This window comes from Malurus melanocephalus, unplaced genomic scaffold (assembly GCF_030028575.1).
Source record: "Malurus melanocephalus ecotype Western Australia unplaced genomic scaffold, MMel_1.1 scaffold_239, whole genome shotgun sequence".
In the NCBI taxonomy this organism is placed as follows: Eukaryota; Metazoa; Chordata; class Aves; order Passeriformes; family Maluridae; genus Malurus; species Malurus melanocephalus.
This window is the reverse complement of record NW_026623471.1, coordinates 369419-397395: the sequence shown is the minus strand read 5'-3', so window position 1 is coordinate 397395 and position 27977 is coordinate 369419. Positions and strand designations below refer to the sequence as shown.

Genomic DNA, 27977 nt, shown 5'->3' with positions numbered 1-27977 from the left:
GCAGCTGGCAGTGCTGACACAAAGCCCAGATCCATTCACTTCAAAGCAACATACTGGGTGGACCTGACTTTGAAAACACAGAGCAGCACTCACAAAGAGATGTTCAGCATAAGGCAGGCATTTTGTCATTAAGTGTAATTAATTTACATTAAGACCGATTCAATCTTTTATTTCAAAAGAATTCCARGATTGATTCTCTTTAATTCATACCCACTTACAGTAAAACAGTCAAGCTAATCACAGAAATCATTTGAAGTAGCTATTTCCAYAAACAAGCAATTAGGCACTTAAAAATGAGTTTTAGATGTGATTTTAATATAAAATTAGTTCGTTGATAGTCTTACCATTAAGCAGAATGTTATTGAGACCCTTTTCCTTAAAGACTTTACAATTGCTGTGCTCGATTACTATGAAGTGCAAGGTAGACACACAAATATTCATCCAGCTGGCCAGCAGTGACAGACTTTCCAAGGGGGGACTCTTTCCAAAGGGAATTCTTTCATCCCTTTTGTGGCAGGACCTCCACAGCTGCCAGCTGTGTGAGGACTCATGGGTTAAGTGTGAATCCACATCCAGCTCCACCAATTTCAAGGTGGCCTGTACAATTACACTTCAGRCTTCCTAGGGAAGCTGTTACAATGGAGAAATGAGTTACAGGACATCTGTAGCCTGGGCCCCAGTTAACAGTACCTGGGGTGCCCGAGGCACGATTTGCAGATGTGCAGTGACTTTTGCAGGGGTCTAACAGGAGGCTGTACAGCTGCTGACAGCCCCAGCTGCAGGCAGGATGGCAGGAGTGAAACCCAGCCAGATCTTCTGGGAGGAGAGAGGGGTTCGGGACAAGGTGGTGTGTCCCTGAGGGGTGTGTGAGCACAGGGCTGCTGGCTCTGGGACAGTCTGGCTGKGGTGTGTGTGAGATGTACAGCCCCTGCAGGAAACACCCTGAACCAGGGGGAACTGCAGCAAGAGCAGCTTGTCCAGCTCATCTGCTGAGCCCAAACTGCAGGTTGGCTGAACTCGCTTGGGAGGGGTTTAAGCTTAAATACATTCTACAGACTGTTGCTAAATAAATATCAATTTACAGAAGACTCAAATCAGCTAAAATCAGCTATCTTCCATGCATGTTTTCCAGGTTTAAAAGACAGCATCACATGTAAAGATCGTGTCTTAAATCTCTTTTAAAATTAAATGARATGAGGGTAGCACAAATATTTCAGWAAAGGTRCAGCAAAATCTCATGTTTAAACAACGCCATCTAAATATTTCCTTGCATCCCTGAACTGCTGCCTTCTTCCTCTCAGAAAGGGAAAGATCAGTAATCTCTAATGATTTATGGTGAATGATAGAGGCACATAGCCTGCTGTGGTTTCCCAGGATGGAGAGGATAAGYTACCTTGTTATCATGGCCCAGCACTAACAATGAGCAGTTAACATTCAGGGGATTGCTTAGGACTCAGATAAGCAGCACTGAGCTCCTTGCCTTTAAAGAAGGCTGCAAGACAGGATTTGTTTGKTTTTTTTTTTTTTTACCCAAGTGAATACACACAGATGGTTTTCTGCTGTAAAAAAATGTATTTTGTCAGAAAAATAAGGAAGAAGGAATATTATTTCTGCCAAACCATGCATAAAAGTGTAATCTTTCTGGGTTTTAACAGTAACATTCATTCCRCATAAACCAAGCTAATTGGGAGAATCAGGATTACACATATCAGTAACAGCTTTCCTTTTTTCTTGTTAGGTGAATAGAGATGCTTTGTTTTAAACAGATGAGMAAAAATTCAAAGAAAAACTCATTACCTTATATATTATTTGGCGGATTCTTAAAAATAACTATTTAACGAATATTTTCATAAGTAAATATTTGTGTTTAAAAGTAAAACTCTTCACCATCTGATATGTTTTCTTGCTTGCAACTATTGTTGCCATGAAGCAGAATCACTCACCTTTGATTTTCCRTATTTAAACATTTCCTAAAAGGCAGTATTTGSAAAYACTGAAACAAAGATCCCTTTTAGAMAGARCTGAGCAATTTGAATTCTTCACCTGGTGTCAGTATTAGAAAGTTTCTATACTTTTTTACCCTTTGTAGTGATTTTCAAACCTATGATAAATAGTTTTAGAGCCAAATTACACCGAATAATCCTAAACTAAAGCAAGAACAGCTGAAAGYTGTGATTTACTCAACATCTTCATCTCCCATCAGGTTTAGTGGGAGTGAAGGGAATTCAAGAATATTAGAAAATTTAAATTCCTAATGAAGAACAATGTTTTATCCTATTTAATTTCTCCTGAGAAAGCACAGACATGATGATATAAGCATGAACATAACTCAACATAGAATCATAAAATRGTTTGGTTTGGAAGGAATCATAAAGATCATCTATTTCCAACACCCCTCCCATGGGCAGGAACACCTTCCACTAGACCAGGTTGCTCAGAGCCCCATCCCACCTGGGAACACTTCTAGGGATGGGACATCCACAACTTCTCTGGGCAACCTCTTCCAGTGTCTCACCACTCTCACGGTAAAGTATTTTTTCTGTATGTCTAACCTAAATCTCCCCTCTTTCAGTCTGAACCCACTGCTCCTTGTCCTATCACTAAAGTTTTTGATGAAGAGTCCCTCTCCACCTTCCCTGTGTTCCCCCTTCAGACCCTGGATCTCTCCCTGTTTAACATTCGTTTTGCATTTCACACCGATTCAGCCACTGGCAGCTGGGGACTTTTAAAAATGATTTTGTGACCCCGGAGGAAAGCACAGCTGCCCCGTGGAGAGCAGCGATACTGCCCCGCAGTGTAACACACACATCCCCACCCTGCAGATAATCGAAATGACACAACTGCCGTGTGTCACACAGGAGGGGGCAGACTCAACCCAAAGRGCTGCCTGCTTCAAAGGGAATTTCACCTTTCCACTTTTAGACTTGTCTGTGTGGACCCAGCCAGAAAATTCYKCRRCYTCCCAGGAGCCGRGCATTTCAGGGACACTGAAACACAGCATTCCTTAAACAGCATGGTCCGAGGCACTACTGCWATGCTTCCAGTGCTGATGGAGAGAGCAGAGCTCAAAGGGCTTGCAGAGCCACCCCAGGGTCACAGCCAGGGACTGCAAATCTTCCCAGGAGCGGGCAGTGCCTGAGTGCACAGTGCTGGAGCTGCCTGCCAGGGTTATATCTTGGGCACAGGTTTTCTTGGGTTATATCTTGGGCACAGGTTTTATCTTCGGCACTTTGAAAATTTATCAAACAAACGAAACGCTGCAGACAACGCTCCGGGTTGAAAGAATCAGCACTGCAGCTGTGCCAGCAAACACTGYGAGAGCTCCAGATAAGGGATCAGACTGCCACAGCAGTGTAAAGTACATCGTGTTTTTGAAACCAAGGTAATGAGACAAGGAGTGAGAAACACACACAAAAAATTGCAGCTACAAATATTTCAGTTATATGCTGGGATATTTCAGAAAACTTTCTTGAATCTTCCTTCCCCAATTTCAACTGCTGCATTGAATTTTTTTTCATTATTTTAATATGGGGATGAAATAGAAACAAGTCCAACCTCGGGCTTGCTCTTTCAATGGTATTAAAAATGAGTGCATGTCTGTGACATACATTTCAGAAGACTTTTKGCAAGGAATATTTTCAATGCATTTTTTTTACAGACTCACCTAATTGTCTTAAAGATATTGAACAGGGAGTCAGGGATCTGAATAAAATGAAGAATGTTAATGAAAACTGACRTCTCATTTGAAAAGGCTTGATCTAATTTTCTGAATAAAAGAACTTGTAGGTATCTTAGATTCTGATGAAAGGGTTGCATTTTGCATGGAAATCCCCCTAAATTTATGCCTATCAGACACAAAAACAAAGTTRAAAGAAATCATAAAATCACAGAATCATTAAGGTTGGAAAGACCTCTAAGGTCATTGAGTTCAACCAGCAGTGCCAAATCCACTACTGAGTAACACCAAGCAGCTCAGGTAAGAGTGAGGCTGTGACACATGTGGACAACCTGCAGCTGCATTCCTGGAAAGCACTTTCCAGACCAGAGCCATAACCAGCTTTCCTTTTCTTGGATGAGTCACTAACTCTGTTTGGAAGAGTAAAATAAATAGCATTTATGTAAATCTACAGTGCTAAATCTTCATAACTCTCCTGTGCTCAAAACAGCACCTTTCTCAGGGAGGTAGGGTACTTAATTCAGCTTAGCCTTAAGGGAGTTATAACAGTGCTCTTTCCCGCATATTTATGATTTTCTCATTTTTATGATCCATGATTTATGATTTTAGCCCTTTCCCTCAGCAACAAAGTTCAGAAACTTTTGAAGTCTCTTGTAGAGCAAMAGTAATCTTTTGTTTGTTACTGGAGGACACATCAAGTAGCACGCCTGGTGTGGTTGCTGTTGAAGTATGTAATTCCTGCTTGCCTTTGATTAAATTCTTACAAGGCTAAAGAAAATATTTAATACAAATACCTTAGGCCAGATAATTTTTTCTCATTTTGAAATGTTATAACATTTTGAAATGTTATAAAATGTTAAACCTTGACCATGCTCTCTGAAATGCAGCAGACTGAGCTTCTGGTACTGTATGTGGCTTCATAGTAAAGATTAAGGAAAGCATTGAAAATTTAAATAAATGAGGACCTCAGCCCAGTAAACTGAAATTAACATTATAGTGACATAGTCAGCTGAGAAAGGGAATTGATTCATCTATATAACCCTATAGCATTAGTTTTCAGGCTGATTAGGATTTTGGGGTACTTCTGACTGCAGAAGGGGGTGACACAGGTGACAGTGCACAGGGTTGGTGGGGGAACAGGGCAGTGTTGTCCTTAGCAGCACAACAGCACAGTGGTTTGGCCACACCCTGAGCTCACATACCTGTGTGTCCAGTCTCATCCAGAGGACAAAAGGGAAAATCAGCAGAAGTGTTCAGAGCTCTGCCTTTGGCAKCAGAGCCCTTTTGAGACCTTGGAGACAGCAGCTCCCACCAGCATCCCAAAGCAGCTGCAGATGCAGGGCTGAGTGCTTTTACACTGCACATATGACTTTTTCTACAAACACAGAGCAAACCCAACACAAAGTTTTACCAGCTTTCATTTGTCTTTTGCTGCGGTTATGAAAAGGACCRTCAACAAAGAGGATAAGGGCAATTAAAAACCCAATATCCCGCTACAGTGGTTGGTTTATGGCCTCATTTGGCAGCAGTTTTATTTATCAGGTGTGCAGCTTCATTGCATGTCTTATAGCTCAAGYGCTTCAGGAGTTTGTTATCTGCAGGACACTCTGCTCGTTTATCCAGAAAAGATGGTACCTGGCACAGCAATTGTTCTGGGGTGATCCTTGCAGTAGACCTGATTCTCCAGTCTGTTAGCCAGTTTTGGCACTTTGTCTCCACAGATTTCTGTGAAGAAAGTAGGAGAAAAATGTGTGTTGGAGGTCAGACATTGCATTGCTGATAGTTTTTGCTGAAAGRTAGTGTTTTACAAAGCACTACTACATGAAAAATAGCTGTACTTCCATTTCTGCTATTGCCTACTCTTAGCCAAACCCAATGAAAATAATGTGGTACCACTTGGTGATGAAACATTCACCATCTCCCACCTCTGAAGACAGGAAGAACAGAAAAGTAATGCTTGGAAACTGCCCTRCTGTTTCTTCCACAACATGGCAAAAGCTCACAGAGTTGAAAACTGTAAACATATTCCAATTCACATTTATTCACATTACTGCTTTCACATTGATGTGGCACAAGATACTGCTCATTTCAGATGGGGCCACTGACATGCCCTAGTAAACTCGTGATATCTTTCAYACCATGAATTAATACTGTACTCAGATCATTAATAAATACTTGAAAAGTCTGTAAATGACCTACAGTGAACTCCTTTGTAAAAGTATATACGTTATTTAAATGGATTTATTTCTGTGACAAAATACATTACACCATGAACTGATGGATACAACTGTTCTGACAATTGTGTGCACCCGATACRGTCTTTTTCACTGCTGTAAGTCTGCATAAGTTTGGGATTGAGCAGGAAGTGATGAAGATTCTGCAGAGACAAACTAGATTTGATCTTACAGTGCTCATTTTGCTCTATTGAAAGCACAGCAGCACTTCCCAGGGAGATCCCATGGGCTGGTGCTCAATGACCTGATGAGCCAGTGATGTCTCAGTCCAGGGTGAAATGCTGGATGTTTCAACCTCAGCTCAAGATGGAAYGTTGGATGCTTCAAGCTCCTCTGAGTTCTCTGAGCACACCACACCTCCTTGCAGGCGTGTGTGCACGYGTGTGTGCTCTGCTCACCATCCCCWGYGAGCAAAGCCCAGCAGCCGTGCTCAGCACTGATGTCCCTGACCGTGCCCTTTAGACATAGCCTTCGTGACAGATGTGGTTGCCATTGATGAGGCTGAAGGTGGCCAGGGAGTGGTTGGTGCTCTTGAGAGAGGTCATTCGCGTGGTGCTGCGGGCCATGCTGTGGGAGCGGATGAGCAGGCGCGCTCTGCAGCACAGCAGCTGGTTGTTGAACTGCTTCCGAAAGCTCTTGCTGAGCAAGTAGAGAGCAAAGGGGTTGACACAAGAGTTGGTGAACGCCAGGATCCGAGCGCAGATGCTGGCAACGAAATGCAGCATGGAGGTGTCCACCTCGGAGTAGTGGTAGGAGCGGTACAAATAGATGATGTGAGTGGGCAGCCAGCAGAAGGCAAAGAGGCACACGAACACCAGCACGGTCCTGGCCAGGCGCTTACGGGACTCAATCTGCATGAAGAAAGAGAAAGCACAGATTAGCTGCCATTCCTAGCTCAGACCAGGGGMTGACTGTTTTTGCCAGTGCTTTCAGGCTAACACATGGCAGGTGGCATGTCCAGACCAGRGAAATCAAGATTGCAGGTGAACACAGGCAAGAATTCTCCTTGTCTCTCCTCAACCCCCTTTCCTTATAAACAAATAATTCTGAAAATTTATTACAAAAGAAGTAGCCTTTTCTTTCCTGTTTAGAGATAAAATTCCAATGGTTTGTCAATTTGCAAAATCCCAGCTCTGGCAACACAAGTGTGGCAATCTGCATTAGTTATCCACATATAATGTATACAATCATATGTAATTTTAATATATTACCTTCTTATTRTTAGTAGTATTATTATAATTAATTATCATGTAGGAGCCTGGGATATTTCACAGGCAGAGGCAGGACATTCTGCCATGGGGCCATGTGGTGTATGTTCACAAAAGTGCTGTCAGCAGCTCACAGCCCTTTGAGACCAAGTGCAGCACTCAGAGTCTGCAGGAGATGGAGAAACAGAGAGAGGATATTCTGTACTTGGAGAAACACCGAGGCAGCAGTGAGGTCAAACTTTTGGCTGAAAGCACTGGAGCCACCAGGATACASCTACAGGTGGTGAATAGATGGTGAACACCTCTGTGCATACTCTAAGTTTTGCCAGGGAAAAGTGCTTTCAAAAAGCCAGCTAGCACTCAGTATAACCTTCATGCAGGCCAGCCACACTTTTGTTTTACTTCTACAGTCTTGGAGTCAATCCAAAGGTATTGCTCAACCAAGGGGAGCTGAGGTAAACCATACCTTGCCTTTTGTCCACAAGTGCTGCACACTAAGATAACAAAGCCCTGAAAAACACATCTCTCTTCCTAATGAACGCAAAAGCCATGAAGGAGATTTCCCAAAATGAAAGGACAGAGTTGCCGAGAAAAACCTGTTAAAACGCACTGCTCTCTGGGAGAGGTTGTGCAGCCAATTTTGCAGCTTGAAAAGTGTAACAACACTGCTGACCTTTCAGGGCTTTGTAATGTTCTCTGTGGTAATTCYAGCAATGGACCCCAGACACTCCTAAGGAATCAGCTGCATCCCACTTCTTGTATCTAAGTAGGATGTGAGTGGCCTGAAACTGCTCCTAGACCCAGCCCTGCTGCCCTTGCTCGTGCCCCAGAGCAGCCACAGCACCTGGCCAGGCTCTGGGGATTCTTCCCCATACTCACTCCCTTTCCAAGCTGCACAGGAAAATCAGAAACTGAACATCTTACACAGGTTGATCTATTCTCAGGACAGCTGCAAGCAGGGAGCAGGCAGGAGAGACATAACAAGCCCATTTTGACTTTATTTTGTGCCTCTTTAATGGCACCGACTAAAAATCAGCCATTGAGCTCAGGAAGGATTGACATGTACCAGGTGATAATGTTTCCAGAGAGCAGGCTGAAAATTAAATCCTTTGAGAAAGGGCCCTCCTTGGCTAAACCATATATTCTTTTAAAATGTATTCTTAATTTGATATAGGGCTATTGAGGCCACATCTGCACTATAAAGAAAGGAAGCAATGCAATAAAGAAATCGATACCCGTTATCTCAGATGGAGAAGTATAGCGCTTGAATGCACTGCAGGATGGGAGTGATGGACAGAGGGTGCTAGACTGCAGCCTGGCCTTTTGCTTTGTTTAGAGCTCTCTCCCCAAAACCAAAGGGGGAAAGGGCTGCTTGTACTGCTCACTTTATTGCCACTAATCAAAACATTCAGCAGAGAAATGGCCTGCAGGGCAAAAGACTTACGCACATTTGGAAGGGAAAAGGGATAAGGATTTCAGAGATCGCACATCATTTGATGGGCAAAACCCAAGTCTTTCCAGCCCTACTGCTTCAGCACAGSACCTGAAGGCTATGTGAGATGATGGCGTTGGGTCAGCCTAAGGTGGAGGTGTCAGCTGGGTGCAATTGAGTGGACAATTGCTCAGGTAAGAATGGCTTCTGTTGGTTTAGCTGAGGTTGAAGTGCATTTCAGTTGAAAGAAAGAGGTAAGGCAAGCAAGATAAATATGTCAAGATAAATAACCTGTTTACAAACAGGCAAGGCTTTTCCCAAGGTCCTCTCTCTGACAAAGCAACTTTGTGAAGTTTTGATTTTCTCCCATGTCTGCCCTTCGCTTCAAGTTGCAAACACCGTACCCAGCTCTGCCTCGTTCCCTGCATCTCAATCAATCCCTTCCTGGGCTTTGGCAAGGGTCTCCTGCTATGCTTGCCATGGTAACCACTCTGCCAAAGCCTCTGAACTTACAAACATGGGGAGATGCTTTAACTGTTTAGCCCTGTAGCACGGCCTCTTTCAACCATTTTAGTTCTTTTACCCCACCTAACCTATCAAAATCAACACAGCAGACACAGTCTGTCACAGTATAAATTTGCCTGTATTCCCTCTCTCCTCCCAGATTCATAGACAATGTGGATTTTTGAAGCAAGTCAAATCTCTACCTGTTTCCTCACATGCACATTTCCTTCCACAGGGATGTTGTAAGCACTCCGGATCAAATTCTTAGCAATAAAATAATAATACACTGAAATTACAGATAGGGGGATGATATAAAATATGAGAAATGATGCCATTGAGTGAATTTTGGGATGCAGTCCATCTGAATGAGGGTAAGGAGCACAGCTGATAAAGGTTTTATTAGTCCCTTTGTCGTGGAAAGGGTGCAGATCTGAAAACACTGCTTCAGGGATGGCAAGCAACATGGATACAATCCAGATTAKAGCAGCTCTTGCACAAATCTTCATCAGTGCATGGGATGCCTGGATCTCCATTGGCCTTACTATAGCTTTATACCTAAAAAAACAAACAAAAAAATGAAAGAGTTTATTGACCTCAACACTTGATCATTGTATTCCTGCTTTTCACTTATATTCAGAAATAAAAACCCAAATAAAATAATTCTTTACTCAAGACTGGATTTCTGCTGGTGTTTTAAATTTCAGTGTTTTCAATAGATTACTCGTTTTAAACCTGAGCCACCTGTCATCAGTTCATTCAGTTTCATGTGTATTGATTACAAGTTCATTTAATTTGTAATTGACCTGACAAAGCAAAGAGCTCCCTGACATTAACACGTTAATTAATATTAATGACATTAATATGTGTCCAAATAGCATTAAGACAGGAAGTGCAATCATAGACTTCTCCTCGAAAGTGTACAGCAGCTTACACCCCTAYACAGAATAGTGTCAAAGGAAACTGGGCTGAGATTTACCACATGTTTCAAGCTGTGTAAACTGGCCTCCTGCAAGCCAAATGTTATTTTTTCTCAGGCTACAAAGAGCATGTTGCCTATTTTAACTGCATTTTGGTGGTATCGCTGGCAAGAGATGTCCCTACCTTAATGCATTCAGGTTAAGAAGCCAGAACTGCTAATTGAGTTTCTTGCAGAAAAAAAAAATATATATATTGCTTGCTATTCTAGTTATGCAAAGACAGTTTTTGATTTGAGAGTTTGTCTTTCGTGATTTCAGCCTTTCAGAAAACTGTACTTTAGAATACAAGATGGTCACAGAATCAAACTTATTTGAAATTGGTGTGTGTAATGAAAGGAATGGAAAGCATCAGAGCTTTATACWTGTTGGAGCCCTGCTCTGCCAGGATTTCACAATCCAAGTAAATCACATCCCACATTTGCATTTAAGGAACATGGTAGGGAAAGAAAAAAGGTAATTAGGAAGAAGTATCTACAGGTTTCACAAAYTAGTGTGGTACAAAATGTTGTATATTTCTTCCCGGATCTGCCTCACACTGCCCACGGTGCATTTGGCTCCTCCTTGGTCACTGTGTGCACCCTGGGGACTGGTGTGTGCCTGGGTMCTGTCAGAGTCCATTTCTAAGCTCCTTCCAGGACCTGGCTCCTTCAGACAGCTGAACTGGGCACTGTGATGTGAGTAGAGGTAGTGAGTGTAACACCCTGCCTGAGTCCAGCAGCACATCAGGGCTCCTCCACCGGGCAGCCCAAACCCAAGATGCAGGGACACCCCATGATTCCCCACCTGCTATAGCCTGCATTATCCTAAAGCTCAACATTTGAAAGAGTCCATCAGTTCCTCACTGTTTCAACTGGGTAATTTTTTTATTTGCAGGGTAAGCATGCATTCAGCCTCTGTTTACATACAATATCCTGCCCAGCATACCTATCTTCCCCTCCACGTACGTGTATCTGTTTCTACGTATCTCGGTATGTATTTTATGCATGTACACATATTTACAGATGCATGTAGACACATACACACATAACTACATGCATATTTACATATTTATATTTATTTTTATAAAGACTGTATCTGGACATTTTGCCATATGCAGATATTTCTTTATATAGATGTCTTGTGTAGAGGACTTTTCCTTTYGTGTACTTATTGTGGTTATAGGAGAAAGAATGCCAATATGGGTGTAACCAAACTATGCATTCTACACCCATCTATGTTATTCYTGATGAGCTGTTAATGATGGGTCGTTTGCAACAGCTGCCCAGTGCACACCCCACCCCTCAAGCTATCAGCTGAGTGTTAAATTAGATAAGGGAAAGAGGCAAACCCTTCCCTGCAGGGYAGTGTTGTCTTTGTGTTCATGTAATAACTACGCCCAGCCTGAGGGGATCATCTCTGCCAACGGCCCATCATGGCTCAGTGATCCCAGTGGGCAGCTGTAATGACCTAGKCCATCAAGGAGTCCCCAAAACATCCTGTGACTCATAGGATGACATAATTCCATTGTGAAATTCTCCCCCTGGGAAAGGTACTGAACATTCCTGCCTGAATCTGACTGTATATAATCTGAGCACTTTGGGTCTTTGGACATCASCACCACTGGACATCCAGAGGAGGACCTGGGCTTCCAYAGGAGGACCAGACCTTCCACAGAACCACTGCTCTCGACTGCAACCATCATTTCAACAGGACTGTAATCAGTACTTGATAGAACTGTGGCTCCCCTTGGTCCAACAGCGTGTCAGGTTGTATTCTGACTTTTCTGAGTTTAAGCCAGTTTTCCCTGTATCACTGCATTTATTGTAATCTTTTTATTAAATTGTAATGCCAACCTGAAATCTCTCTCAAGGTAATTGTTTAGGGGTTCATTTCTCCTTCGTTTACTTCTCAAAGTAGCACAGTACTACAAACATCTTGCTCAGTAGTTTTCTGTTTAACCACTTATTCTTCAAGCTCTGCAGCTTCCCATTCTTACAGATGTGGCAAACAGACACAGTATTTTTAAGGCTTTCTTGGCATCTCTTTAACTTGCATTCTAAAACTCAGGATTAAGTGCTATCCCACAAAGCACAATCTTCCAGCACCAGATCATAAACTCAGGCGAAGAAAGTCACGGTACTTAAATAAATATGATGCYATGGCTATTGCAGTCATAAAACAGAAGTGCCAGGCAGATTACTAAAGGAGTGTCGTTGAAATAGCTCAGTTTATAGTCTCATTGACTAGATACAGATTATTGACAGAAACACYAGCAAACTGAAAGTCTTTAGTAAACCTTAAGGAAGAGAAATGCAAAGGGAAATTAATAGCATGCCAAKGTATTAACAAATTTAGTTTATTCAAAGGTCTTTCTGCAGATGCTTACTGTATGCTGATCAACATGACAAGTTAGCACGATTATTTCAGGGGTTTTCTTACAAAATATAGGTAGCTGAGAGAATATTTTCCAGTATTATTTTCTAGGAACATGAATATGTTAAAGAATACAGACAAATAAACTGTTTAATTTCTATTAACATTAACAAAGTTGGGGGACCCAGAAAATTAATCTATTTCAAGTTATTAGTACATTTTAATTAGAGATGGCATTTACAAACAATGTAATTTGGACAGAATATAATAAGAAAAGTCTAGGAATGCTGGCACTGATTACTAGCATTTAGTTTATTTTTAAAAACTCCTACAGCAGATGTAAGAGAAGATTTGAGAAAGATTTTGTTTGCAAGGGGTTCAGTGTAGACYCTAAGCATGAGAGTGGAAGAACAGAAAGATAAAACAGAAGAAACAAAGCTCGAAAAAAACAGTTTTGAAAATAGAAGTTAGCAGGTGCAGAAACATGGGTAGRTATTTTCTTAATAGCCTGACAACCAAATGAAATTATTTTGGTGACTATGTGCATGACTTCCTTGATGGTGGGTTAACTTACTGAGAAATCTGCAGTAATCTCTGTTAGTCTCAGAGTACTGATGTGTGCCTGATCAGTACAGATCTGGTARGAATCCCCATTTCCAGTCACGTTGCTGGTGTGTCCGTGGGTCTCTCCCAGTTTGTGTCTCAGCAGCTCTACTCACCCATGCGAGCTCGGGCTCTGGACAGCAGCTGTAGGAGCTGCTCCTGGTAAGGGCATGGGGGGTGGGGACTATGAGTGAGGAACTGGCCCCCCAGGCTGGTGCTTGGGTTGAGAAACCTCTAGATTTTCCTGTTGCTGGTGCTCAGGGTGTGAAAAAGCTGCACCTTCTGGTTGGCTTCTGAGTGGGGCTCAGAAATGCCTTCACTCCTTTACTTTTCCACACCACTTGCCTGACAGGGTCAAGCCTGGGTTTTATAATTTATTTGACATTTCTTCAGAACTTCATCAAGGTAAACTGGATAGCAGCTCATTCTGCCTTTYAGCATGTGTATTTCCAGTTTGTATTTCATGCTTTCCACAGCTTTGTCCCCAGCAATTTGTTTTTCAATGAGATAGCCCAAGGCACGTAACTTTCCTGTATTTAACATCCAGCACGTGAACATTTCAATCCACTTTGAAAGGGACATTGACGAATATGCCTGAATACACCTTAGAGGAGCCATGGACCTCATGGAGCTGAGCTTTCATGCARAGGTCTTACCATGGCATCATTTTTAACCCAGGTAATAACATGAGCTCTGAGAGTATGTGTCACATTGTATGCTAAACTGTCTGCAGTAGATCTATACATGACCCTGGACTGATTACCTCTGCTGCTCTCACATTAGGTATCTAATTTTTGTTTGCAATACATTTTAGTTTTTTTTTCAGCTAAATGTCTTTCTCTATCAGCTTTTACAGAAATTTTTGAAAAGGTTTAAAAACCAGAGGTACAATTCATGCCCTGCAACAGAGGCCAAATTGTAAAAATATCTCTTCTGAAGATTCAGTTGAATAAAAAAAGACACAGTCAAGGACTCATGCCAAACAGCSAAGATGAAAATGACTCAGTTGGTGATCTGGTTGGAAATATGAAAGCGATGCTGACCTTTACTACTGCTCAGTCTTTGAATTTTTGTGTTCCCACTTGTGAAGCAGTAACCTGCCATGTACACTGCAGCTGCCAATGACCTTCCAGCCAGGATGGATGCCAGTCAGCTCCTTGTCTCACAGTCTCACTCAAAGAAGCCCTCAAAAAGAAACTACTCATGGGACTAGCCTAAGTGCACTTAATGTAACTGCAATTCATGAGGCACCATGAGGACTACCCCGCTAAGGAGATCCTCCCCACACCAGCCACAGTGATTCTGGTGCTGTCCCTGTTCTCCAGGTCAGTCTCCAAGAGAAGTCAGTCATTGTGTGGMTTCAACCCAGAACACCTGATCTAATCCCCAAAATTCATTGTGCATTGGCAGAAGCCCACAGAGCATGTGCAACTCCACTGAAACCTTGAAAATATCTTATACACATCCGTTAGGATCTCTGTCGTAGATCCAACGTCTTTCTGTGGTAAATTCTTTTCCCACTGAAGTTACTATGCCAGGGAAACAGGAAAACCATGGCATTGTCCCTGTGTTAATAATAATGTAACTAATGATAGCATCACCTAATGTACTCTAAAGCTTGGAGTATGCAAACATTGGTTAATACCATGCACTTAGCCCCAAAGCCACAGTTTTAAATATAAACACAGAAGTACCTGCAGCATGGAAAAGACAGTTACAGACATACTGTCCAAAGACACCAACCAAAATATGGCCCCAAATGGATGGCAAAGTTTCCTAGGTACAGTTTCTTTGTTGGTAGAAAAATATTTTATGCATCTTTGTTCTCCTCAACTAAGCCAAGAAAATACACACCAYCCGAAGCATAAACAGGCTTTGCCTTCAAAGCCTTACTGCCTATACATTTCTAAGCATAGAAACATGAAGGGTTGCAATTTTGCTTTCGGGGGAAGAAAGGACCTTATCCATGAAGACTGCAGCCTCAGTTGCTTCTCTCATGTTTTTTTTCCTGTCACCTTCATCCACTTACTTATGTCTGCTACAAAAGCGACAAAAATTAAATTAAACAACTAAAGCATGGGGAGGAAAATCAGATTTTTTTTTTCCCTGGGATTTTAAATTAATTTAGCTCTATATGTCTAAGTCTCTGGTTTTGTTGAATTTTTTTAGGGAAGTAACTTTATGTTGTGTGGTGAAGTTGATGCTTTAGGCACYCTCATCTTGCTCTCCTCTTTTATGATTGCTCTGTTTAAATGCCTTTYTCCCTTCCCTTATGTAAGCAAGTAAAGCTAAAATAGATGACCCAGGAGTGTAGGAAGAGAAGATGGCTGAAAGAGGCTCTGCCACAGAGTACTGCCCTTTTCTATCTCAGTCCTTCCAAGCATGTCCATCTTGATGTAGCTTAACCTCACACTTGCAAGAAATATAAAAGAAGAAAAAAGCCTTCCCATCCTTCCTACAGAGAAAAGGGACTCTGTCCCTCCAAAATGAATTTGCAGGAGTACTTAAGTGTCAAGGAAAGTTGCCTCCAAAGAGTATCATCTGTTACTACATCCTACAMCATTTACATAAAGAGATCCTGCAACCCACTCCTGAATTTGTAAAATGGTTTAAAAGCCAAGTGTGTTAAAACCTGCTCAAACAAGATTTCAGAGGCCTTGCCCATCCTTGCTTCATTACCAGTCCCACTGTTTGAACTGCATCAGGCTGGTGAAAAGATGAGCCATACTGCCACTTTCTGTTTTCTCTCTGAAGTGAGAAATCCACTTAAAAAGTTTTAAATCTGTTTAAACTGAGCTCTATTTTGAGAAGTTGAGCTAATTTGAATCTCAAATTTTAACAAAAGCAGGGATTGGCTGGAATGATGTCTTACAAAAACAGTCACATAAATTGCTGAGAAATGAAAACACTGAATTCTTCCCAGATCTAAAAAATGAGCTCCTGAAATTGCCACAACTTCCCGTGGTAATGATGGAAGAATTGCCTCTCAGTCAACATGTTACCCATACTTCTTCTGCTCTCAGTTGTAACTGAAATAGGGAGAAAAGTGCAATTTGCAGTCCCTCTGATCCCAAATCATCCATTCCCRTTTGTAAGGTTAATGTGTACACATTGATCTGGTCTGGGCCCTAGAACAGACCAAACAAAAATCCTTTCATTAAAATGCTGTAATTATGTTCTAGCATCACATTATTGTTTTGCCCACACAATATGAAGTACTGGCTCAATTACCACGCAAAAAGGCCTCAGGCAACAGAGAAAAATTATGCTATGGAGAAACAACATAAATGAAGAAGATGGAGCCCTGTTGAGTGTGAAGCTCCACCTGGAAAGCAAGAAAAAAGTCTTACTAAATATMTGAAGAAATTTATGACAAATGCAGTGCCACAAACTTCCTTCATTGTTTCCACCATGGATGTTATGAATATTTATAGCTCTGAAGAMAATTCAGTAAATCCACAAAATTGTTAGACTGTCTAACCCATCAACACACTCCRACAACCTATTCTGGGTCTATCTGCTTTCTGCATACTTAGTTAAGATTATCATTATTATGCATGATTCTTGAGTGAACATCTGTTATTAAAATCTTTAGTAAATTGCGTATGGGCATAAAGACATCTCTAATGGGCAAATCTTAAATACATTGGCAGGTACTGCCTACTTTCTCTTTTTATTAACTTAACATTTAAATGAAAAGAGAAGGGAGGCATTGATGGAAGTGGCATAGTTCTTACTTTCAAAGCATGTATTCAAAATTCAGTTTGTATACCTGCATACTGCTACATTATCCTGGAATATGGACAAATCAGAATTTCACTCCAGGAATGTCTAAATTCAGAATTGAGACATTGTTTCAGAGACCACTAAATTGCACTACATACTGGGGAAGGAGAACTTAAACACTAATCATTTGATAGTAAATGTGCTATTCCTAATATAACCATTCAGAGCATAAAATCTTTCAGAAATTGCCTATACATATGAAAAACTATGGATTAAAAAGTTACTACAGGAAATAATCTGAGTCCCATGGGTGATGCTTTTCTTATCAGAAAAATCCCCTCCGCACCCAGAGTATTTATTCCCAGCAGGGCATCTTCAGCCTGGTGCCAAATTAAAGATTTTCACGGGGCAGCCTCCCAGTTCCTTGCAAACAGRTGTGAGACCAGCTGTCTGAAGCAGGGCTGGGACCCATTCATTTACAGAACCACAGAATATGCTGAGCTGGAAGGGACTCACAAGGATCATTGAGTCCAACTCCCGGCCCTGAACAGGACATCCCTAAGAGTCACACCTTGTGCCTGAGGGCATTGTCCAAACGCTTCCTGAGCTCTGTCAGGCTGTGACCACTCCCCTGGAGAGTCTGTTCCAGTGCCCAACCATCCTTCAGGTGAAGAACCCTCCTCTAAGATCCAAACTAAACCTCCCCTGACACAACTTCAGGCCATTCCCTTGTGTCCTGTCATTGGTCACCACAGAGAAAAGATCAGTGTCTGGTCCTCCCCTTCCCCTCATGAGGAAGCTGTGACTGCAATGATGCCTTCCCTCAATCTCCTCCAGGCTGAACAGACCAGTGCCCTCAGCCACTTCTCACATGGCTTCATCTCCGGACCCTTCACCATCCTTGTGCCCCTACTTTGGACTATCTAATAGTTTAATATGTGGTGTCCAGAACTGCCCCCAGCACTGAGCTGAGGCTGCCCAGTGCAGAGCAGAGCAGGACAATCCCCTCCCTTACCCTGGCTGTCGATGCTGTGCCTGATGCCCTCCAGGATGGGGTTTAGAAACATCCCTTAACTTCAAAACCAGCAGACTCCTACAACACAGCTCCCCAGCACCAGCTAAGCACTGCACAGATTTCCATGTGCTGAGTGCCTGTGTGCARCCAGAGGGATGTGCCTGCTGGTGCCATGTGGCAGCAGAACACATGCTGGTGTTGGGGTTGCAATGTGGTGGGTATCTCAAATGGAGCTGGGAGAACTGGTGCTGCCACCAGCGCCACAGGCATGAGAAGCAGCAAGCCCCAGGGATGCTTTCCATCCAAGGCTTTTCTGCCTCAGCCCAAGTCTCCAGGGATGTCAACAGTCTGGGAGTAGGGAATTGGAATGCCTGAGGATTGAATTTTGACCACAGCAACTAAAGCTGGGGCCTCAGACATGGGACCTCATTTCACTAGAGAATCTGCTTTATTTCTCCTGMAAGCACCACTGTTGGTACACAGACACCATCTGTGCACCAGACACAGGTGGCATAACTGCTGGATATCCCACAGAGCGAGCCAGTTACAGAAATTCATTACAGTTTCTAAAAATGGCAGTTTCTCAATGCAAAAAGTCCTGCCTGTGATGTACAATAAATCAATATTGTACCTTGTTTTGACAGAAAAAAAAAGAGCTCATCACTGACCTAAAAATTAGCACTTCCATAAGGTATAGCAGCTGTGGTGTGCTTACATTAATTTTGCAGAAATAGAATAAAAAKCTACATATACATTTAGAACCAAGGCCAGGTTGGATGAAGCTTTGGGGAGCCTGGTCTACTGGAAGTTCAACCCCACTTCTGCGGGGTTGAAAGCAGATGACCTTTAAGGTCTCTTCCACACCAAACCAGTCTATGATTCTATGATTCTATGATTCTGTTAACTTTACAGAAGCAGATTTGGTAAAGTTAAAATGAGTTTTCAAATCAACTGACTGAGAACACAAATGTAAAGAGGCAACACTATACATTAGTTGCTGACTTCCAGCCTGCTCTCTGGTGTCTCCCACCTTGCCATGAAAAAAAGCAGGGCAAAAAGCTGCCCTTGATAACAGAAAATGAGGAGTCATGCTAAAACCTCAAAGAAGTAATTAAAAAAATCAATAAGTAACAGATGGGGAAAAAAGCAAAAGTAAATGACAGCAAGTATTGGAGTTTTAAAATGTTGGTTACTGATAAGAGAAGCTGAAGGAGCCAACAAATTATCAAAGGTCACTCTGTAAGAGACAAATGTGCATTTTACAATTCATCAGGAATAAAAAAATTTAGTAAGTCAGGCATAAACATAAATAGTGAAGATATGTACAATAATGAGACAAAGTGAAAAGCAATTACCTGATACCTGTCCTCAGGATCAAATGCGTAGGAAAGATATATRGTTCTGTACTGTGTGTGCAGTACTATAGGTGGAGTAGAAAACTTGGGAGCTGTATTAAAGAAGATGTGAKCCCACATCTGCTAACACAAACTAATTTCACACCAGCAGGCCTGAATAATTTACACCTAGGAGTACTAAAGGAACCAGCTGAGGAACAACTCGTGTTAATTTTTTCACAARTCTTGCAAAAATGGTGAATTTCCTCAGAAGTGGAGAACTGGCTTCAAAGTTGTGATGTTCAGAAAAACTGGATGGTGTGACCAGGAAAACTGCAAATATTCGGGCTCCCCAAAGTCAGTTGTAGAGAAAAAAAGAGATAGGTTAATCCTGCTAACAGGTGATAATTAATATAAGTCTGTCTTGTTTAATACACAGCAGATCTCTGTTTTTTTTTATCTTGTCACAACAGGATAGGGGATGTAAATAGGATGTGGGCCATGCTGGCATACAGGGGAGCTGCAGCTTTCATGGCCATTTTGGCATGGCTGACTGTGCACACAGAAATGCATGTGTGAGTCAGGTCCTCCCTCTCCTATCCATGCAACCCCTGTCCCACTCCCACAGGACAAGGGTTAAAATTAGGACTCCTGGCCTGGGAAGGGGAGGTTCTGGGTGGGGACCCTGAGTCCCATGCTTACCTAGCAGGGAATCAAGCATGGTGGCAAAAAGCAGTGTGTGGAGCCATTTGTAGCCTGGGTCCTGGGAATCTGCTCTAGCTGCAGTGTTATTTACTGTGCCTATCAGCTGCCTTGAGCAGGCTGTAAAACCTTTGCTGGAAAGTTTGCAGATGACACAATGGCTAACCAGACTGAGAATATTTTAGAGTCATTGGGGTAAATGGCCACGGTCTAAAAGAAAAAAATTGTAACTCAGATATGTGTAAAATGGTATATGCAGAAGCTAAGTAAGCAGGAGATGAAAAACATTAGTGCTCTGTTAAGGAAAGAAAAGGCAAGAGAAGACATTAGAGTCACTCCTCACACGTGACAAAATGAGATATCCTGTGGGATTCTCATTGTGTCATGGCTTTAGTGTAATCCAATATAAAGCTAAGTCAATTATATAATGCTTAAGTCCTTTCTATGGCTTCAGCAAACACAGGTGTCATGAGAAATCATCACCGCTATACGAACCTTCAGCAGCATGTAGGGGATGAAATAATCCACTGCTATCCTTGACTGCCTGTCCTAATCATAGAATAGCTTGGTTAGGAGGGGACCTTTAAAGGATCAACAAGTCCAACGCCCCCACAACAAGCAAGGACATCTTCAACTACAAAGCCAGGTTGCTCACAGACCCATCCAACCTGGTCTTGAACATTTTGAGAGAGGGGGTATCCACTACTTCTATAGACAATTTCCTCCACTGCCTCACAACCTAATCATAAAAAATTTCTTCCTTACGTCCAACTTAAAGCCACTGCCTTTCAGTTTAAAACAATTGCCCCTTGTACTTTACAGGCCTTGGTGAAAAGTCTCTCTCTGTCTTTTTTATAAACTGCATTAAGTATTGAAAGGCTGCAATAAGGTCCCCAGAGCCTTTTCTTCTCTAGACTGAACAACCCCAACTCCCAGCCTTTCAGTTTTGCTGTGAGGTTGGTKATTATGCAGTGGTTAGAGGTCAGATGAATTTCAATTTGAAATATGACTTAAGTTCTAAGCAGAGAGGGTAACAGAGGGTGATATAGAGGGGGCAAGATGATATATCCACCTTACTCTAAATAYTCAGAAGCAGCCTCATGTTGCTGGAAAGACTTGTTTTAATCCAAATTTTTTTTTAATCCAAATCCTATGAGATATTCAGCAGCCTCTGTGCACAGGTGCAGGCAAGAAATAATGCTGAGTTGATGGCTAATGCGGCGTCTCTTAGTCCTGCATCCACATCTCTCATTCTCCCAGGACATTTAAACATTCATACTTCAATCTCATGCTTCAGGGTTGCCTGAAGGTGTAAAGAAAGATCTTTTTCCCTCAGGGTGTCATGGTACTGTTTTCCGTTCTGCCTTCCTAGAGAGCTGCACAGAGACTGACTGTAGCCAGAGGGCAAGTAAGGACAGGGTGAGCAGAGCCCTGACAACGCTTCTCCCTTTGATGCTCTGCAGTCTTCTGCAGTCCAGTGCAACTGAACACTAGTCTGGCATCAGGAGGAGTTTCTGCAAGGGGTCTTTCTGCTTTTCCCCTTTGCACACTGCTGCTGGGATGGCTGCAGGTGCCTCAGCACTGTGAAGGGCCCATGGACCATCCCTGTTTTTTGCCCCATGGCACAGGCTGGTCTTCTGGATTTCGAGAGCCCTTGCTCTGCCTGAGATCCTATGCAGCAGACAGTGTGTGGGGAGATCACAGAGCCTGCTATGGGCAGGAGCTGATGGCCCATGGTGTCCTAGATTGTATGGGACAAGGTGGGCACCTGGGTGTCAAACTGGCTGAAAAACAAGGTGAGGGGACTCCATAGGGCTAGTCTAGGTGAAGTCTTTCCAAACTGAGGAAAACAGGTTGTTACACAGGCTGTCTAGGAGCAAAGCAGTTACTGGATGTTTCACAGCATGGTTGTGGCTGCTTATCGTTTTCCAGCTCAGCTCCCTCCTATGCTTCCCAGCCTGGCTGTTGTCCACATCTGAATATCAAGTAGTAAGACATGAATTGATGGGACCACCCTAAGTTCATCTCCCTGCAGTGATGCTGAAATCCCAGCCCACTGCTGGGACACACAGCCAGCAAATTCTCTGCAGCCGATTGCTCTCCTTAATAACAGTGCAGATAGCACCTTGTACTATGAGACCATGACAACTGATTGGGGGTTTTAGGTTTTACTGAAATGCAAACAACAGGTAATCTGACTTTTCTTCCTTTTGATTGCTTAAATATTGACAGGCTCTCTCACATTAGAGCAAATCTGACTCTAAACTCAGATTTGCTCACCAGTCCCACTGCTATAAATGTGAGCTCTAACCTTCCTGATTATAGAAGTGCACCTTTTGTGTTTTGGCCATCTGCTCTGGTTAATCAAGATATTCAGAAAGTTTGTGCTGTTTGATCAGTTGCTGTTGGTGGAGATGGATTCAGGGGCTGAGGAAATGAGAGGTAAAAGGGTGTAAAGAGGAGTTTATATTGTATTGACACAGTGGCCAGCAAGATCTAAGACTCTTGTACATCATCTGAAAGAGATGTGTGTATGTCACTCTGCATCCAACAGCACGTGAAGGGCAGCAGCACAGACACTGTGCCAGTGGCAAGGGCAGAGATGACTGCCTGGTACTTCAGTGTGAGGGAAGGCTTTGGACTGGGGCCCAAATTGCCTCCAGTTTTCTTGCCTGGCTTGGAAGGACTCACATTCTGGCTGAGATCACATCAGTGGGTCCAAACTCTCCACATGGGGTATCATTCTGCTAACTTGCATCGACTGGATTAGAGGCTGTCTTGCTAGTTCAGAGCAGCCTTCTCTGCCACCCCCTCAAACTTTCCTGGGGCTGCACAGTAAATTACAGCACAAGTAAAATGCTCCAAAATAGCGCCTTAGTAACCTAAAGGTATTTCATGAATACTGTGACTAGAATGCCCAGAATAAATTCATAACCACTATGGACTTGGCACTCTACAACTGATGGTATTTACAAAAAWGTGTCACACTGTAAATCAACTCAATGGAAATCTGGGTTGACTTTTCATAGCTTTTTATTAGGGTGGCATGCTTCCCTTAGTCTTCTTGTTGAGGCATAAACCAGTGATTGTAAAATAAAATAAATGAACTGRCACATAGGTATTACACCTCCTATGGCATTACCTGTAGGTAATAGTAGTAAGGGCTGGAGACATTTAAGTCACAGAAGAGATTTTTGAATGTTTAAAAATGTATTTCTAGAAATTCTGGATTTGTTTCTTTCCTTGCACCACTGCTTTTTTTTAGGAGTGTTTTTAGAAAGTTTTAKTTCTTAGATAAACAAAGTGTCATATGAGTTCAGAGGAACAGCAAAAGTTGTGTTCRTGATGCATTCCAAGAGAGCTGGGAGCCCTGCAGTATCCCTCCATCCATCCCTGCACCCAAGACACTGAGGTCAGCATTTCCAAAGCTAACATTCTCATTTCAGGTCTCCCACATGACTGTAATCCTGCTGTCTGCAGCTGGTTTTAGCACTGTAAACCACCTAATCCCATGTGTAATGTCACTCCTCATACCTCACTACACTGCCACTCCCTCCCACCACAGGACTGCAGGCAGCTCTGGCTGGCAGGCACTGCTGCAGCTTTCCAGTACTAAACTCCACATAATCCAAGGTGCTTAAAGTAAAGATGCTGCTTGTAAACTTCACTTACATTTTACATTTACTCTGCTGTGTGCTTGCAAAAACAGCATTGCTTCAGGAAGGTTTTGCTGCATGAGCACCAGGGCATTTCRATCTTTTACAGTGTCAGCCTAACAGTGGGGAACTATGATCAATGCTTGACAGCTTGCTTAATTCAAATGCAAATGTATAAACCATGTCAGTCATGGGAGAAAGTCAATTAAATAAAGACATCTCCCATGACATGGGCAATTAAATAGTTGCTTTTCCTCTTGCTGTGCAAAGATTTTCCTTAATTTCCTATCCCTTGCTGAGACAGCCTTGGCTTTTCTGCCTGGGCTAGAAGCCCAGGTGYCACGGCTCTCACGGGTGCCTCTGTACCCCTTATCCATGCACTAAGGAGGAGGTGAAGGAGGAGGAGGGCAGAATCCAAACTCCCTTTTTTCTGGGATAAGCTGAGCAGTAGCTGAAGAAACCGCTGCCCTGACAGTGCAGAGYAGCAGGGCAGACAGATGTCCTTCCYCTGCCAACCTCATTTACAGTCTTTCTAAAACACACAAACATCACACACACGCATGGGCTGCTTGTTTCCTTGCTCTTGTATACTCAGCACTGGCGCCTTATCACTCATGGAAGGTGGCTGTAAGCACAGCACATGCCTTAACCCTCTCCTGGCTGCTCTGAAAATTTGACAAACTTGCAGGAAAATAGGTGTCACCCGACAGCTCCCACTGCTCCTGCAAACGCAGCCAGACAGATGCAAGCATTGTGCAGCCAGTGGAATGATCCCATAGCAAATACGTTTCTAATATTGTTAACCCTTTTTTGCCCTTTCTTATATATTGTCTGAAATAATGATGAAATTTGAATGAAATCTCATGATTGTGCACTGAGCCATCCTAAGCACGCAGGGACCCTCTGGCTATCCCTMCCTGCCCAAACCTGGGCAGGCATGCTCAGCTGTGTCCACATGGACCCAGAGCACTCGCAGGCTGGGAGTGTCCCACTGCAGGACAGCTGAGGTCAGCAGTCTGTCCCTCTGTTTCTCCTTGAGAAGTCTGCAAGTGAACAGTCAGTCCTCTGGACAACCCCTTGTTCCTGGCAGGTCAAACMACTGAGCAGCTTTAGATGCTCTGTGCTGGAGGCTGGCACTCAGCCAAGTGTTTGTAGTCACTGGTGGATGACAGATTCCAAACACAGGCAAAAGGGGAAATGGAAAGAATAAAAGTGTGCCTCAGAAGGTACATACCCTTGTACCAATGATGTGAGCTGTGCAAAATCCTATTAAAACTGGGCCCCTCATTTTCAGAAGGTGACCCAACGCAGCCAGGATGATTTGGACCATTGTTGTAATGTAGCATAATTGTCTCACACACTCACTGTACTCTATGTGCCCATCACACCTACCCATTGCCTTTTACCCTGTTTCAATGGTCATGTCTCTGAAAAAGACCCTCTTGTACCACACTCTAGTGCTTTTCTTTACACATCAGACTTCTAATCCCTGTGATGTCTCTCTAGGCATTACCATGTCATATTCAGTAATGACAGCAGTTCTTCCCACTTGCTTTTGTCATAGGAAGGATGCTGAAACCAAGAGRATTTTATGATTTTTTGCAGATGATGAATTATAGACAAAAGGTCTGTACTACATTGACAATTACCCCTTTCCTTAGAGACATTGCCATGTAATGCTATTCACAGCAGGAGGTTTAGAAGGTTTTTCTCTTACATGGTCTATGGCTTTGATTAATGAGAACAGGGACATTCAYATGCCTCATGTGAGCATCTCAGCTATGGTTCACATCACTGAACATTAACCATCTCACCRCCATGCCCCTTTCTTCTGCAGGTGTTTCCCTTCATGCAGGGCCATGTCTGTCAGCAGGAATGGTTGTCTATGAAACCACCCCACGTGCCAGGCTCAGCATCTCACCTGCAGCAGGKGTTTGGGCTGCCAGACCCTCCACAGCCCCCAACAGGCATCACTATGCTGGTTCACATTCAACTCACATGTTGGAAGTTTTCCCTTTACATTTTACTATTATTTCCCTAATGATTCTGACATAATTAACACTTAGGTCTGGAGTTCAAGGTGACAGTTTTAAGAAAATAGACTAATAGGCTATKAGCTAACAAAATATAGACTGTATTATTTTGTAACAAAATTATCCCAGCACTGTTAATTTACCAAATTAGAAACTTCAGCAAATGTAACAGAAATGGGACACTTGTGTTTCAATACAACATACTAGATTCACAGACCTAACAAAGTTAAATGTTTAATTATTATCTCCTGCGGTGGACCACAGATGCATTAGAGGAGGGTAAAATGATCCCTTGGAAATGGGAACATTTGATCACCAGTGCAGCATGATGGTGAACATGCTCCAGATAAAGCTGAAGTTCAGAACTTGAAGTCACCAAACCCCAAGCTTGGCACAGCTGCTGTTTTCTGTTCTATCACTTCAGGCAGAAAGTGCTATTGATGTGCTGCTCAGTAAAAGCATTTGTAGTGCTTACTTTATGTAGCATATCAGATCAGATAGCAATAAATCTAAYATAATCTTCCTTACAATGCATTTTTTTTTCCTTACATCCCTTAAAACAACTTACACTACAGCTCTAGAAAGATCTGTTTTCCTGAAGAGATACTTATAGTTTCCCTTACATTTTCTTCAGACCAGTCAGGGGGTATCCAGACACCACATCAAACTTGGGAGTAAAAGTACATGTGGTCCTTCACTAGTGCAGTTTTCCTCTTTTCACAGCACTTTACAGCATATTGCTTTAAAACTTTTATCTACACACAGGTCTGTTTGTCACCTGCTACTGCGACAGACAGTGCTATTTTTATATATATCCCAACACAGAGGAGTGGGCAAACATATTGACCATTCTATCTCTGAAACACTAAGCAGTCTTCTGCTTTTGTTGAGACTACAAAAAATATACTGAAATAATGAACTACATTGAAAATTGAATAAAAGTAGTCTAATGTTTTAAAGCAGTTTAGCAAGAGAAACACAGAGTGGCATGCAAGGGACTACCCAAGGCAAACCTAGTTTCATTTATTTGTGAGCAAGGATACAATCTCATGTCTTTTTTGATCAAAACAAAACTGAAATAATTTTTCATTCAGTACTTCTGTGTCACTTCAGCATGCTGACAATTCCTTAATCTCTTTCAGAGCCATCCAGAAAATATACTAGCACATTTACAACAGGTTATTTTTTACTAAGCATTATTGGAAGACGAAGTTTCTGAACCAACAGCAYAGATCACTTTTGATTGGATAAGGGGTAAGCGGTTTAACCAAGGGAAATACACTGGCTATGGCAAACTGCAATCCCTGGCTTCAGGCAAACTCATTTGAGTATTTGAAAAATATTTTATGAAATATTGTCTGACATATCATTAACTTTAAGGAAGCAAGCCAATAGAAAGAATTGAATCTCACTGCACTTTAAATTGCTGCTCCAGTGCCTTCACACTTCATGGAGTATGGATCAATTATCTTTTTGGCAAATATGAACATGCTACCTTTTAGCAGAGCTTCATTAATGGTATGTTCTCTCTCTGGTCTTTAGCTTGATCTGTTCTTGTTTCTATTTGAATTAATGTACACCATTAGTTAAACTGTACAAACATTTAGTTTAGAAAAAGTATCCTGTGTTCAGTCTGCATCCTCCTGAAGTTGTATGCTAATAACCATTAGAAATTACCTGAGGTGATTCTTCTCTCATTACATTAAAAAAAAAAAAAAAAAACATTTTACCTGAAAGTATGAATTTCTAATTGTGCATTTTATGGAGTCATAATTATGCAGGTTTCTTTTCAAGGCAATAGGAGTCAAGCTTACCTGTCAGCTGAGAGAGCAGTGAGAGTAAAGACTGACACCCCTACAGAGGTGAGCTGTATGAAGGGGATAAGTTTGCACCCAGTCCTGCCGAACAGCCACTCATCAGCAAGGTACCTGCTGGCATCCACAGGCACACAAGTCACTAAAAGCAGCAGGTCTCCCAGTGCCAAACTGGAAATGAACAAATTGGGGACATTTCGCATGGATTTCACAGTACAGAAGATCTTAATCAAAGTGATGTTGCCAATAAGGCCTATSAGAATGATGATCCCGTAGATCGTGGGGATGGCGTAGAGGAACGCTGGGTAGAACCAGTCTTCCCCAGGGAGGGAGAAGTTTGCACTCTGGTTGACAGAGATRTTATAGAAAATGAAGTTATCTGTTTCGAGGTCTAGCAGAAGGCAGTCTCCAGATGCCATTGTCCTGCTTCGCTCTTCTCAGAAAACAGCTTTCTTCATTAGAAGTCCTCAAATTCCTGAAATTAATTTCTTGCTTTAATTTTGCTGCTCCTTGTTGGCTTTAAACAGTCAGAAGAGTTTAAAAGTCATATTACTTTGTGACACATCTTGTCAATAAACAAACCAAAAAGCACCTGCAGCTTTCTCCACAGTCCTGTTTCCATAAGGTGAAAGGAAAACAGGTTTTAGCATTTTTTGAATTGTGAAACTTGCCTTTTCCTCTTTGACTGGTCTTGCTGTTAAGTATTCCTCA

General features: G+C 42.3%; 1 protein-coding gene across 1 annotated transcript; it reads right to left on the bottom strand.

Moving 5' to 3' along the window:
• Positions 1-6368: 6368 nt before the first annotated feature.
• On the bottom strand, positions 6369-27757 carry GRPR (gastrin releasing peptide receptor). Its single transcript, XM_057375124.1, has 3 exons — positions 27267-27757; positions 9258-9609; positions 6369-6761 (listed from the first exon to the last, which is right to left on the bottom strand). Exons 1-3 carry the CDS (start codon positions 27683-27685, stop codon positions 6369-6371), a joined length of 1164 nt encoding a protein of 387 aa, XP_057231107.1. The 5' UTR covers positions 27686-27757.
• Positions 27758-27977: the final 220 nt, after the last annotated feature.